The 14,657-nt window shown below is 39.2% G+C and overlaps 2 protein-coding genes across 2 annotated transcripts; both read left to right on the top strand.

Moving 5' to 3' along the window:
* The first annotated feature begins 5,513 nt into the window (after window positions 1-5,513).
* On the top strand, window positions 5,514-6,594 carry LOC121985623 (dehydrin COR410-like). The gene is made up of 2 exons (XM_042539198.1): window positions 5,514-5,833; window positions 5,932-6,594. The coding sequence occupies exons 1-2, from the start codon at window positions 5,600-5,602 to the stop codon at window positions 6,349-6,351; spliced, it is 654 nt and encodes a 217-aa protein (XP_042395132.1). The 5' UTR covers window positions 5,514-5,599; the 3' UTR covers window positions 6,352-6,594.
* Window positions 6,595-7,449: 855 nt separating this feature from the next.
* On the top strand, window positions 7,450-12,485 carry LOC122043528 (protein DETOXIFICATION 48-like). Its single transcript, XM_042604161.1, has 4 exons — window positions 7,450-7,543; window positions 7,933-8,406; window positions 8,468-8,537; window positions 12,194-12,485. Exons 1-4 carry the CDS (start codon window positions 7,450-7,452, stop codon window positions 12,483-12,485), a joined length of 930 nt encoding a protein of 309 aa, XP_042460095.1.
* The last annotated feature ends 2,172 nt before the right edge of the window (window positions 12,486-14,657 follow it).

Below are 14,657 nucleotides of genomic sequence, written 5' to 3'. Positions count from 1 at the left end.
AGACGTTTAAGAGTATTATTATGCACATGTCCGAGTCGATCATGCCACAAATTAAAACACTCAACAACATAGTTGGAAGCATTTATTTTATTACCATCAATATTTGGAGTACAGGCATTACAACCATTTTGAATAGACCCTTTTCTAGGTACCCTTTCCTACGAAGATATTATTCTTCGTAAGTACAAAGTTGTCTGACTGGAACACTAGCCTAAATCCGGCCTTAACTAGTGCCGCTCCAGAAACTAGGTTCTTACCGATGTCGGGAACATGGAGTACATCAATGAGTGTTAGCTCCTTTCCGGACGTCATCTTCATAACAACTTTTCCGTCAACAATTGGCGGCGTCGTGGAATTACCCATATAGAGCTTCCCGCCATTTATCGGAGTATACTTGGAGAACATCGCCTTATCGGAACAGATATGACGAGTTGCTCGATATCAATGAACCACTGCTTGGGTTGGTATCCACCAAGTTGGCTTCAAATACAACCGCAGTGAGATCCAAGTCCTCAAGAGAGGTTGCGGCGTGGTTCGCAGCATCCTTTGGCCCCTTGGTTGGCTTCTTGGCGTCTGCAGTCCTTGGACAGGTGTCCTGCCTTTCCACAGTTGTAGCAGGATCCCTTGAACTTCTTCACTTGTGCCTTCTTCTTGAACTGCTTCGGCTTTTTAGCGTTCAGCTCGACCGAGTTGGACATATCGTCTATAGTCCGCTTGGTTCCTCTGCATCGGATAACTTTCGATTATCCTTCTCTATTCGTAGCCTCGGGATCAGGTCTTGCAACCCTATCTCCTTTTGCTTGTGCTTTAGGTAATTCTTGAAATCCTTCCATGACGGAGGAGCTTCTCAATTACCGCAGCAACTGCGAATGACTCGTTCACTTTCATTCCTTCGGCGTCCAGATCATGCAGTATTAATTGCATATCTTGGACTTGAGATGAGACGCTCTTTGAGTCCACCATCTTGAAATCCGAAACCGGCCGACGATGAATTTCTTCATCCGGCATTTTCGGTCTTGTATTTCTTCTCAAGCGATTCCCACAAAGATTTCGTTGTCTCCAATGAACAATACACGTTATATAACGTGTTGTCCAAGGCGTTGAGAATGTAGTTGCGACACAGAAAATCTCCGTGCGTCCACGTATCGCAAGCAGCCTTGCTACCGTCCGTAGCGACTGGCGGGTCTTCACGCAAAAACCGTACAAGGTTTAGCGTTGTTAAGTAAAACAGCATCTTCTGCTGCCATCTTTTGAAGTCGGCTCCGGTGAATTTCTCGGCTTTTCTCGGCAATGGAATTAACTGATCCGAATCTGCTCCTATATCACTGTTGGTAAAAAAATTTCGTTGAGTATGAAACTACAGGTCTAGCAATGTTTTTGTTGTTTCCGGTAAATTCCGGAGTATGCAAACTGATCGTCGAGGCTAGTGTTCGACACTATCTCCGTAAACGATATTGCTCCGCTACGGTGCTTAACGGATTGTTGCAATTCGTTCCCAAGATACAACGACGACAATCGTCTCGGAATCGTAGCACTCCGACTTCCGAGACCAGCGAACCTTCTCGTAGGCTTCTTGGACTCTTGAATGCACGAGAGTGAGTGAATACTTGAGGAAGAGAAGATTAAGTTGAGTGATTTGATTCCAATCTGGAGGGTTCTATTTATACAGAAGGAAGAGGCTTTAGGGAGGGGTGTGACCTTTGGGTGGATTAATCTGGGCCGTCCGGACTGAAGAGTTATAACCCTTCACATAGCCCCTTTAATCTCATCCATCAGATCTAAGAGTTGTGACCCTCAGATCTATCAGCCATCGGATCTGGATCCATTGATCCGATGCTTCAGATCATGTCTCATCCCAAGCCGTCAGATCGTGACTCATTGTGATCCAACGCTCTAGATCGCATCACAAGCGATCCACCATACTTCTTTGATCAACGTTGATCAACGGCTGCCATCCGTTCGCCCAACCAACTGTCCAGTCATCTCCCTTTGCCCACGAGGATGCCACATAGGCACTGCCATGTCAGGTACTAGCCTGACACGTCACCCGAGTGCCATGTAGGCACTGCAATGTCACCTGGAGCATAAATTTAAGCTCCTCAATGCTCCTCGCGAAGTGCACAGTGCGCCTACCGGGTGGCGGGCTCACAGGTGCGAGCACCTGCTCGCCCCTGAGCAGAGAGTACCTGGTACTTTTCTGAGTTAACTCCAATAACTCAACATCATTAATAAGTAAGGAATGCACATCGGAAATTTCCGATGTGGGACTATTCTCCCTTGCATTTCCTTAATGAATAACCAACGTTATTTTGGGCCGACTTTGAACATTAATTTCTCATTCACCCTTAATCGGTTTTGAGCAAATTAATAGTCTAAATCTATCTACGCGAAACGTAGATTTCAATTTTGAAGTCAATTACGACTTTCAACAATTGATGGCTTCTGATTTTTCCTCCTCAAAATCGTATTGGTCCATTTAGGCCCCAATATCCAACAAATATGACACTTAATCTTAGCTAAAAAGCGAAGAAAAGTATGTTTTTTAATGTCATCGGCCCAAGGATATATAGAATCTTCTTCGCTCGTGGTGTTATAAATCCTAAGATATGAGACCTCATAGCATACCGCAGCTGAGTTTTGAACTCTAGATTCCTAATTGATTAATGAGAAAAAATTTTAATGATACACTGCGCACTAGAACTTTAGATTTCTGATTGATTAATGAGAAAATTTTCTAATAATATACTGCAGCTGAATTTAGAACTCTAGATCTCTGATTGATTAATGACAAAAATTTTCAATAATAACTGTAACTGTGTATTCAGCTCTAGATCCATGATTGATGCGTATGTTGAAATTATTAATAAATATTAAAATTATTTTTAATGTGAAAAAAAATATATTAACATAATTTAATTTTAAATTTCATTAAATTAATTGAGAGTTAGTTAATAAAGTGTACATGTAAGATTAGAAGTTTTAAAAGAAATAATAAACTCAAATTAAAAAAAACAACATTTAAGATGATCTAGTCCAGTGAGGATGAGTAAATCACCTGAGAAGTAAAGTTGATGTTGGGTCGGCTACTCTCAAGGTGATTTTGAACGGGTTGACGGTGAGCGAAGTTTAGGGGCCTTTGAGACATTCAGAAATGGTTCGAATGGAAGACAATGCAAATCTTGGCGCAACCACTTTAGTGTTCAAGTCAGGCCTTAATGATCAGAGAATAAAAAAGAGAAATTCAAAAATAGTGGAGTATGTATGCCTTCTTTTCTTAATGTGCAACTCCCCACTCAGGCATCGAGGAATTGTGTACGACAGAGTCGAGCGTCAAGGAGTCGAGGACCATGGAGTTGGAATGAAGGAGTCGGACTTACTTACAGAGGAGTTGGACTTTCAATTTTCGAATAAGGAGATCTTTGAACAAGGTCTTTAAGGTTTAATAGGGAGTCAAAGGATAGCCTTCTCAAACGGCGCAAACTCGATTTGACTCGGATGCACCTTGGCCTGGTCCTAGCTTGTTTTGATCGTCACTTCTATCTCAACATGATTATTAACATGACCACGTTTGGCTATATTCCAGATATTAAATTTTGTATATATATGTAATACATATATAACTTATAGAATGCTATTGAAAATAACGGTTTGTATAATTTATGTTCAATAATGTTTCCAAAATGATTAAATAATTTAATAATTTTATTAATAAAAAAAGATTTATTATTTAAATTCGAATATAAAATTTTAATTAGTAAATAAAATTTTAAAACTAAATTTCATATAAAAATTTATTTTATAAAATTATATTAGTTTTTATGTTTTTTTTTCATAGGTAAGATGTAGTACATTTCTTATTAAAAAATGAATTTTAATATTATACATAAAAAAAAAATCATATATGGATGTAGAAGAAAGGATACACGATGTCTCTAAAGCTATTAGACAGCCAATTCGTAACAGATTAGATCAGTCATTTGATAAGATGAGGTGGTTGACCTGTTATCTTAACGGTTTGAAAATTTTCTAACTCAATTCAAGATGAATTATTAATTAGGTGGATCAATCTGCGATCCATCAATTTAAAAAAAAAATAAAAAATTTAATATCTTCAACGTCCCACTCTATAATCAATGTAAATAGATACAAAAGTATATATAGATGTGATGAAAGATAGTATTTTCATTTTAAAATTATAATAAATAAAAATAATAAATTAACATAAAATTTATCTTATATGTATTTTTCAACCTGTAAGTCAACCCAAGTCCATCGCTAATTGATCCACCTAAGTTGCAGGCCTAGGCGAGTTGGCCCGTGGTGAGCTTGAATTGATAAAATTTTAACTTAACTCGTGTAAATTATTTGGTAGGATGAGTCAATTCGACGGACCCAATCTAAATTGACAGTTCTAGATATCTCAATCATCACACATAAAGAGTTTAAAAAATTTATGATGTTAGTCCATTTGTACTTTCTGATTTATTTTAATGTTCGATGAAAATTTTTTATAAAGTTAAATAGGTCATTTCTATAAGTAATCGGATAGATCATCTTCAGAATTAATAGGATGGATCACCTTCGGGATTAATTAGATTATAGATTCTTGGATTGAAAAAAAAAAACTAAATTGTATTATATCTTCTGTTAATGTTATGAAACTCGACTCCGCCATCCCTTTTGCACTTGAACAATCAAAGGAGTGATATGTCAACAAAATTGACACCAAAAATGTAATATAGACAATTAACTATAGTGATATTAGTATTGTGACAACGAAAAAGTACAAAAATTTTATCGCGTGACCCTACGAAGAGACGACTATGCTTCCTCATGAAGTCGCTATATATATCTATGTTTGTCATCAACTCGATTCATATTTATTAGTATTTAGTCTCATTAACTTTCGGCCAAAATTCATAATCAATCGGAATATGTACGAAGGAAACTGCCCAAACGGCAAGGAAACGACAAAGTAAAAGAAAACCGACAGCACTCGACGCTCCTCCTAATCCACTTGCCTTTTTTTTAATCATCCCCAAGTCACGTGACCTCAGTCAGGCCAACCAGTCCGACGCCTCAACTCTAACCGTCCAACGTGGCCCCCTCCTCCTTCTCCTGTCCCTTCGGGCCACTTTTATCCGCCCCAACCTCTTCATCTTCCAGAACACGTGTGCGTCTCTGGCGTCATCTCTGGCGTCATCTCTCGGGCTCTTAATCTCGCCCGCGGATCATCAGACACGATCCCATTAATTTAAGATAACGCCCGCGTTAGCTTCCCACAGACGCAGCTGACACCGGCATGGGTCCTCGGCCACGTGTCGCCACTAGAGGTTGTCGGCACGCGCCGACCATTCCGCTCCCGCCATCTTTACCGTCCTCTCGCCTTCTTTCCTTTATTTTTTTTTGCAATTATTTTGCCGTCTTTAGCTTTAATTCGAATTCCTTCGTCGCGTTGGTAACGCGTCCTCCGGGTATCCCTTCCACCGCTTTCCAGAAGCTGTGCGCTATAAATAGCCCCACCACTTCCCTTCTCTCTCTTGTGTCACTCAGTGTTTTTTCACCTTTGAGATCGACAAGCTTTCGCTAGAAATCGAAGATGGCAGATTACGAGCAAACCAAGGTCGAGCAGAGCAGCAGCGCTGGAGAGGTGCAAGATCGAGGGCTGTTCGACTTCCTGAAGAAGAAGGAAGAGGAGAAGAAGGCCGAGGAGGGATTGGTCGAAGGGGTGGAGAAGATTCACATAGAGGAGGAGCATGGGAAGGTAGAGGAGGAGAAGAAGGAAGGACTTCACGAGAAGCTGCGCCGCTCTCACAGCTCCAGCTCCAGCTCTGTAAGTAGCTAGCTAGATAACCTGAGATCATTTTTTTTTATTTATCCTTGATCGCGATTAGTACAGAGATTATGAATTGGTATATATTTAACTTGTAGTCGAGCGACGAGGACGACGGCGGCGATGAGGAAGTGGTTGGCGGCGAGAAGAAAAAGAAGAAGAAAGGTCTGAAGGAAAAGATCAAGGAGAAGCTCGGCGGCGACGAGAAAAAGGACGAAGAGAAAGTGGTGGTTGAGCATACCGAGGCGGTCGCCGTCTCCGCCGACGACGAGACGGCTGTGGTCATCGAGACGGTGGAAGAGCAGACGGTATTGGTCGCGCCGGAGGAGGAGAAGAAGGGGTTCTTGGAAAAGTTCAAGGAGAAGCTCCCCGGCGGCGCTCCGAAGAAACCCACCCCCGAGGAGGTCCCTGCGGCGACGGCTGAGACGGAGCAGGAGAAGAAAGGACTTTTGGGGAAGATCATGGAGAAGCTGCCTGGTTATCACAAGGCGGAGGAGAAAAAGGAAGGTGCCAATTGAAAAAGAAACCATAAGGAATACGTTCGATCGAGCTTGGCCCGTTACGTTGGTAATTATAATCTCCTCTATATGCGTTTTTGTTCTTGTTCTTGTTGCTGTTTGGTGTTTCAATTCTGGCCGTGTATGTGTCCGATTTAAGGTGGTAATTTGTTTGGTTATGATTAAATGATTAATGGTAATGTAAGGGCGTATTGATATATGTATGTGTCAATATATATATAATTAATTAATTAATTTTGTAAACTGTCTTGGGTACCAAGTTTATCTTTTTTCTGTCCTTTCCTGCTGTCCGACATTATTAAAGCATTTCGCGCCGGACCCTTTTTCCTTTCCTGCTGTCCAATGAATGCATTCGGAAAAAAAGCTAGCCACATTACTACTTGAGTTTCTAATTGAGATCGAGAAAGCTACGATCAGTCAGTTGGCAAGGCCAGTTCGTTCGGTTAACGTCATAAAATGCCAATTCGATCGGGCCTTGATTTACCAAATTTCACATTCAAGTTTTTGAACATATAAATTGCTGCACCATGTTTAGAATGGTATCGAATGATATACATATTTTTTAAACTATTTCTCAGTCCAACTAACATTATTCTACTTCTTGTTGACAAAATCAAGAACACAAATAGGCACTCTTATTTTTTGAGTATGGTTATTCTTTTGGAATTTAAGTCTTAATAGTTATGGGATAGTTAAATACTTTTGGACAAAGATATTGATGCACTAGTAGATTAAAATAACTAGAATCACTTTCAGTCAACTGGTGAATCGAGTAACATCACTTGCAGTTGAGTTCTTCTGACCTGGGCGATAATAGATTTGACAAAGTGGGTTGGGTTTAAGAAGAAAAATATACTGAAAGCATAATCTGCCGTTTGCGTATTTAGAAAGCTGCTTGTGGATTGACAGATGAGAAATTGATATATTGCTGCTGCCTGCACATGAATTTCTCATTAATAAACAAGGAGTGCATCCATTATATTTATTGATTCCACCTATCAGTCTTCTTCACCTCCTGCATCCTTGACCTTCTGTGCACAAGGAGAATACCTGGGGCTGAGAATATCTGCACCACCAGAAAAAAATCACTGCATGGGAATGGGGATCACGTTGCAATCAAAACAGGTCGATGGAGGATGTCTATTGATTCTCTCTAAGGGCGTTTGGTTCAAGGTTATCGTTGATAATCTTGGTAGGTTATTAACAAAAATTTTATTTGGTTTAGGTAATGTGTGATTCCTGGTAATGAGTTATTCCCGCCACGTCAGCAATTTGGAAATACAACAAGGAATCAAAAAACCTTGAAAGCCTAAGGTTTTCTACGATTCCGGGATTATCATATTATTTTTTCCAAAATTACTCGCCCACCACGAATAGGCGGGCCTCCTACATCCACGGGAGGGCAAGAAGATCCGTGTTATCGACGCGCAGTGCTTTGTGCGCCGAGTGCTTTGTGCACTGAGACGACCTCGCCAAGGAGCTCGGCGGAGTAACCGTCGGAGAGCAGGGGGTCGAGCTCGAGTAGGAGGCTGCGGACAGTCTCGTACAAGTTGAGCTGGCCGAAGAGGCGCTCCGGGTAAGGTATCCTCTGCGGCCAGGATGATGAAATCGCCGCTACCGTGCACGATTACGTCCTCGCTTCCATCCCCGACCTCCTGCTGCAATCCTTCCTCCATCCCATCCGCATCTTCCTCCGCTCACAGTCCATCACTCTCCCCCTCACCTACGCCGCTGCAGCAGCCGCCCTCCTCCACCTCCCCCTCAACTGTGCCCTCGTCTTCTACCTCTGCCTCGGCATTCGCGGCGTCGCCTTTGCATCCGTCTGCACCAATCTCAACCTCCTCCTCCTCCTCGTCTTGTACATCTATTTCTCCGGCGTCCATCGACAAACTGCGACGCTCGATTTCTCCATCGACTGTTTCAAGGGATGGCGTTCTCTGCTCAATTTGGCGATTCTCAGCGCTATCTCGGTGTGCCTGGAGTGGTGGTGGTATGAGATCATGGTCCTCCTTTGTGGCTTCCTCCTCGATCCCAAATCTACCGTCGCCTCCATGGGTATTCTTATCTTGATCGCTGGGGATCAAGATAAGGGTTATGGTTTAGCGCTTCCTCATAGGTCAAGGCTCTGGCGAGCCCTCCGGCGCCGAGAACGGACGAGAGGGCGGCGAGGTTACAGATGTTGAGGGGTAGAAGCGACTGCCTGGCCTCGGCCCTTTTTCCAGGGGAGGAGGAAGAGGAAGAGAAGTCACGGGAGAGAAGAGAAGTCACGGCAGGGAAGAATAAGTCACGACAGAGAAGAGATAAAAAGATTTTCATTCAATTAAATTAATTCAAGAAGGTAAAGGATAAATTAGTAAATGTAAAATTAAGTAATTGCATAATTTCAGTTGAACCAAACACCTAATAAGTTATATTATATTCCCCATAATCTTGGTTATATGATTATCTGATAATCACATAACCAAAGTTATAGATGATGACTTAAACCAAACGCGCCCTAAATGTCTTTACTTATGACATGACTTTAATTTGATATGTTTGTGCATGATTAAAACTAGAGGGATGAGGGTAAATTGATGGCTGTATATTTTTCTTGTAAATATATTACTCAAAATCAGTTATTAATACTACATAAGTGTCTTAAAATCATAGGATAAAAGATATATATATTTAATTAATTTATAGTTGAATTGAAACAATCAAAATAAAAAAGTTAATACAAACAATATCTTGTTATATATTGAGAAACTAGTTTAGTTTGATCTAACAGTGTACATTATATATCAAAAAAGTTCTTACAAAATATTTAGATATCTTTATGATAGGAAGATTCTAGAAAAATGTCAAAAATAATCCTAACAAAAAGAGAAATAAAATTCATGGGGAAAAAAAATCATGGGCCAAAGGGGTGGGACAAAGAGTAGAAACTTTTATTGGGCTTGAAAATTAGTGGAATGCGACATTCTCCCACATTTAAGCTCATGACATCCTTGGTGCATTTTGATCCATGTAGTGTTTAATATTCTTGAGGTGAATTACCATAAGGCATCCTCTAATTTCCAACTCCCCTCGATATCTAGTAGATCCTTCCATTTTAACCAGTATTCGGTGTAAGTTTGGAAACCCCTCTTTTTTGAATGACCCTGTTTGCAATGATGTACTCCACATCTTTATCAAAAGAGGAGGCAATGATTGTTAGTGTGCGATCGAACTTGTTCCAACTTAGGTCCCCTTGATCGTCATGATACTGTTTGAGCGACTCACATGGAAGACATAATGAATCTCGAGCTTTGATGGAAGTTGGACTTGGTAGGATTGCTTGCCCACAAGCTTGATGATGGGGAAGGAGCTTTCATATCTTCTTACTAGCCCCTTGTGCAGTTTTAGCAAGGACTTGAATTGTTAGGGTAGGCGTTTGCAAACACAAATGTCACCTTCCATGAACTCTGCATCTCGCCTCCTTATATTTGTCAAAAAAAAAAAATCTTATTGGCGATTTTATTCAAATAAGTATGTAGAATATCAATTTACTCATGTCGTCAAACTTTGGCTATCATATATGGTGATGGGATCTTCCTCCCATAAGCCACACGACTATGGCATTAGGTGTCATTGGTTGTTACTTGGCAATAGGGATCCTTTGGTCCACAATTTACCGATCAAGGGATGTTCCACTGCATGAGGACCCTTGATTTGAATGAATCCCACTTTTAAGTAGGTGGGGTGCATCCAAATCAAGGGTCTAAAAAAATAGACCATCTTTTGATCCGTAATTTATGAACCAGAGGATTCGTGCTCGTTACTTGATCACTATCTCAAATGGGCTTTTATCTGTTATCTAACTCTACTATATATGTTTTGTGAAAGTTTCCAAAACTTCACATGTCAAAGGCATGAATATGTCACCTCATCCACAATGCAATAGTTGGTATAATCAAGTCCAAACTTGGTCTGGTTGGATCAAGGATTTATGTTTTGATGTTTAAACAACTTCACCACATGTTGAAGGAATTGATAGTGCAATGGACACTTAGATCACTAGAGGAGGAGGGGGTGAAAAGTGAACATGCAAATAAAAAAAAAATCTCTTGCTAAGGTTTTAGCAAAGAAACACATGTTATAAAAATTCCTGAACAAACAAACACAATCATACAAGATGGACATAATGATTTATTTGGTTCACAACTCTCAAGTTGATACATCCAATGTTTATACACAAGAAGTCCACTATCTTGGTCCTTTTTTAGTAAAAAGTCAGAGGTAGAGAAACTTTTAGTATAACAATAATATCAATACAATAAAAAACAAGAAGCTTAACAAAGAAACATAAGTTTAGAGAGTTGTTTCATGTGTTGTGTCTTTTCCTCAAGCTTCTAGCCTTTTTTTATAGCCTCCACCTTGATTATTTGATTTTGTTTACGTGTCACGTTTGATCTATCAAAAAATCTTACCTGAACAACTATATAATGTTGAGTCATCTGTCAACCTCATTAATTAATAGGTTTTCACTTTTCGCCACTACTAATGTTGTAGCCTTTTGGTTGATCGTATCTCGTTCTGGTTGATTGATCCTCGATCAAAATTGATCTCATCCTTATCTAAGTTGGATCATGCGCCACATGTTCATTTGGTCAACTAGATCCATTTTCTGGTCACCCTGACCTCCCAAATTAGACAACTTCAAACTTGTTCAAATATAATAGGATAAACTTGTGCATCATTGATTGGTTCTATTATTCGGTTGATTAAAAGTTTCGGGAGATTGGAACTTGTTATGGTAGCTGAAATTTTAACTCCAGTCTAATAAGACCGAGTTTACCTGATTTAAGTTATATCCTTCACCCCAAGTATATGTTTACTTATATCATAAATTTTATTTGAGCAAATTTCCTCTTGGCTTCTCGTCCCTTGGATGAACCAAGCCCTTCCGACTCACGCCCCGTGCTTCCTTCTCGCGCACCAATGTTCTCTTCCCCCATGCCTCACATTCTTTAGATGCACTAAGCTTGTCGGCTCACTCCCCATGACATCCCTCTAGCATATTTGAGTTTTCTGCTCTAAAGTACATCTTTGGTACTCCTCATCTTTGCGGTCTCTCGAGTGTCCTATACCACCCTTATCCATACTACAATGAACTCTAGGCCATCATGTGTTTTTGTGAGTTCTTTTAAATGCTTGCACACTTAGCCTTTGTTTAGATGAGGTAAGGAAAGATTCATTAATGGAATGGAAAGATAGGGGAAAGAAAAGGAAGGGAGGCGAAGTAAAGTATCTATGTTTCCCTTATTTGAGAGGGAGGGAATATTCATTAAAATAACATATATTACTTTGTTTGAGAGGAAACGGAGAATAACAAATGTTAAATATATAAAATTATAAAATTACCCTCATTGACAAGGTAAGGTTACATTTTCCAGCTCTTCTCATTTTTCTTCTCCTCTCTGATCTTCTTTCCCTAACTCCTCTCACATTCCCTCCTTATAAATGTTTTTAGCACCTTGTGTCGGTACTATTGACAATACTATTAAACATCTTGTTTCTCTAGGAGTTTGATAGGAATTTGAGTAACAAGAGTACTTAATTTACATCAAAATCTAATATAAATTAAGTAATCTTTTAATTGGATGAAGTAATGCTTTACCATCTTTGGATATTGTCCAAGTCTCCCAACATTATTTCCCATTTCTTACAAGCATTTCTTAATACACAACTCAAGTAGGAATCAGTGAATCAGTGATGATAGGGAGAATTTCAATGTAATTACATGATGAATTAGTCTGAAGCTAGAGACCTAGGCTTCAGCTCCTCCTGTTTGATGATCATCATGTCGTCTTCCTCGCAGGACACCGAGACACATCAGTGTCGAAGCGGTGTTGCAGGTCGTTCTTCTCCTGGTCCAAGGTGCAGGCTGCGACCAGCTAGAATTTAGCCTTCTTCATAGGGTCAAAGTTGTCTGGGGAAATCGGGGTGGCGCTACAGGAGGCTTCACTGCTTTGGTTGATGTTCCTAGTGGTTCCACCTCCGCCACTGCCACCGTTGCTTCTGCTATTAGAGAAGGCCCTCTTCTGCTAAGTCATCAATTGATCTCATGTGGAGAAGACATGGCAGAGGCCACGATGACTGGAGGAGATTGAGACAAAGGAGAAGATGAAGCAAGGGCTTGTGCGAGGAGGAAGAGAACGCGAAGGCGAGAGGAAGGGAATCAATATTATGAAATAAGGATAAAATTGGGACAATTTTTTTTCCCCTACCCGTTCTTACACACCAAATTAAGGTATAAGAAAATCTTCCATTTTCTAGGTAAGAAAGGTTAAAATTTACTCTTCTTCACCTTTCATTTCCTTAGTTCACTTCCTTCCAAACAAGATTTGGTGTTTCCCTTCCCCTTAGTTACTCTTCTTTCTCTTGCCCTTCCCTCACCTCCTCTCAAACAAAGGGTTAGACACACATATCAAATAACAAAGCAAACCTAACTTAAACTTATTTTCCCTAACATCAAAATCATGAACAAATCACTCAATGTATCAATGATCTCCTCCCTCGAAAAAGAATCTAATCTTTGGCTCCCTATCCATTCTTCCTGTAGATTCAATTCTATAATAATTAAATATCAAAAACGGGATGATCTAGGGATTAAGATTTTCGAAATAAAAAATGGGTCAATCTTAATCTCGTTCTCATTTTTTAAGTTGATTTTTTTTTTTCAAAATCAAGGCATCTCAATTTAAAAAAATTATCTTAAAATTTTTAAAAGTTGAAGATTTCTGAAAATTTTTCCATGTAAAGTTAGCATGCCATTCTTTTACAAAAAAAAAAATTCTTAAAAAATCTATTTCCATTTTAAAAATATAAGCATCTAACTTTAAATCTAATTAGTTTATTACATAATTTTCTTTAAAAGTTATTTTAAAAAATTAATTTTGAAAAATCATTAAATTTTGAAAATCTCATGGCATATTGTCATAGAGAAATAATCTTCATGGAAAAATGACTTTAATTTGCAAAATTTTAGCATGTGATTTTAAAATTGATATTTTTCTTTAAAAAATTATCAAAAATTAAATATTATTAAAAAATTATAAAATTTTGAACATAAAAAGTTATTATGCTGTTATCTCACAGAAAAAATATTTTATAAAAAACCTATAATTTTCAAATGAAGTTTTGAAGTAGTGTCAACCATTCAAATATTAAAAATTTATTTTCCTATAATTGATTTTCTTAGTTTTCTAAAATTTTATTATACATTATTTATGCCAACAAGATTTATCAAATATTTTTTAGGAATAAAATTTTCTAGATATTTATAATTTGCCCACTATGATTTTCAATATTACATTTAGGTCCTCTAAATCATAATATTTAACAATAAATTCATATTATCAAAGCAAATAAATATTTTTTAAGGTTAGTTTAACGGTTTCTACCTTGAAAAGAGATCTAAAAAAACATTGTAATGGTTTCATATAATGAGAAGGTAAGTTATAGATGGCACTTACCATTTCATGATTCACATGAAGATGCTTTCTTTCACTAGTGCTCTCTTAACTAAAGGATGCTCGGCTCTTGAGTTACCTGTTACGAGTACTTCCTGATTTATCCTGATAGCTGGTGAAAAATTTCCGTGGAACCGGACCGACCACCCTAGGCTCGACGTTACCCAACCTGGTTAATTATTTTTTCTCTTAACTTTAGTTGGATGAGGTGTTCTGATCTTGATTATTTACTCCATTGTGGATCGCCATAAAAGTGACTCCTGCTTTATGATGAACTTCTTCTGAATCTTCAGAAGTATCATCCTAGGTGGCCTTTAGGTTCTTTACCTTGATTTTTATTTGTGCCTTCTTTCGGCCTTCCCCCTTTTGAGTTTTTGACACTAATCTTTTGTTGGTGTGGTTAGCACTGACGATCTAACTCAAGTTTTGATGAATGACAAAGTATGTTAAATTAGTTTCATAGTGATCTAACACTTTGATGAACTGTGCAGGAGAAGCCTAGCTAGGTCGACGAGTCGATCGGATAGCTGACACGAAGCCCAGCTATGTTGACGGGCCGACCAGATAGCTGGCACGAAGCCCAGCTAGATCAACAGACTAACCCGATAGCTGGCACAAAGTCTAGACCGGTCGACAGACTGACCGAATGTCTGGTACGAAGTCCAGCTAAGTCGGCAGGCTGACCTGATAGCTGACACGAAGTCCAGATAGGTCAACAGGCTAACCGAACGTCTGACAGGTAAGTTAAGGTAAGTCACTAGAGGGGAGTGACTTGGTGAGGACGCGTTCCCTGTTAGGGAACTTAGGCAT

Source organism: Zingiber officinale, chromosome 1B (genome assembly GCF_018446385.1).
Source record: "Zingiber officinale cultivar Zhangliang chromosome 1B, Zo_v1.1, whole genome shotgun sequence".
NCBI lineage: Eukaryota > Viridiplantae > Streptophyta > Magnoliopsida > Zingiberales > Zingiberaceae > Zingiber > Zingiber officinale.
Note: the sequence above shows the minus strand (reverse complement) of the source record. Positions and strands in the feature narration are given on the sequence as shown.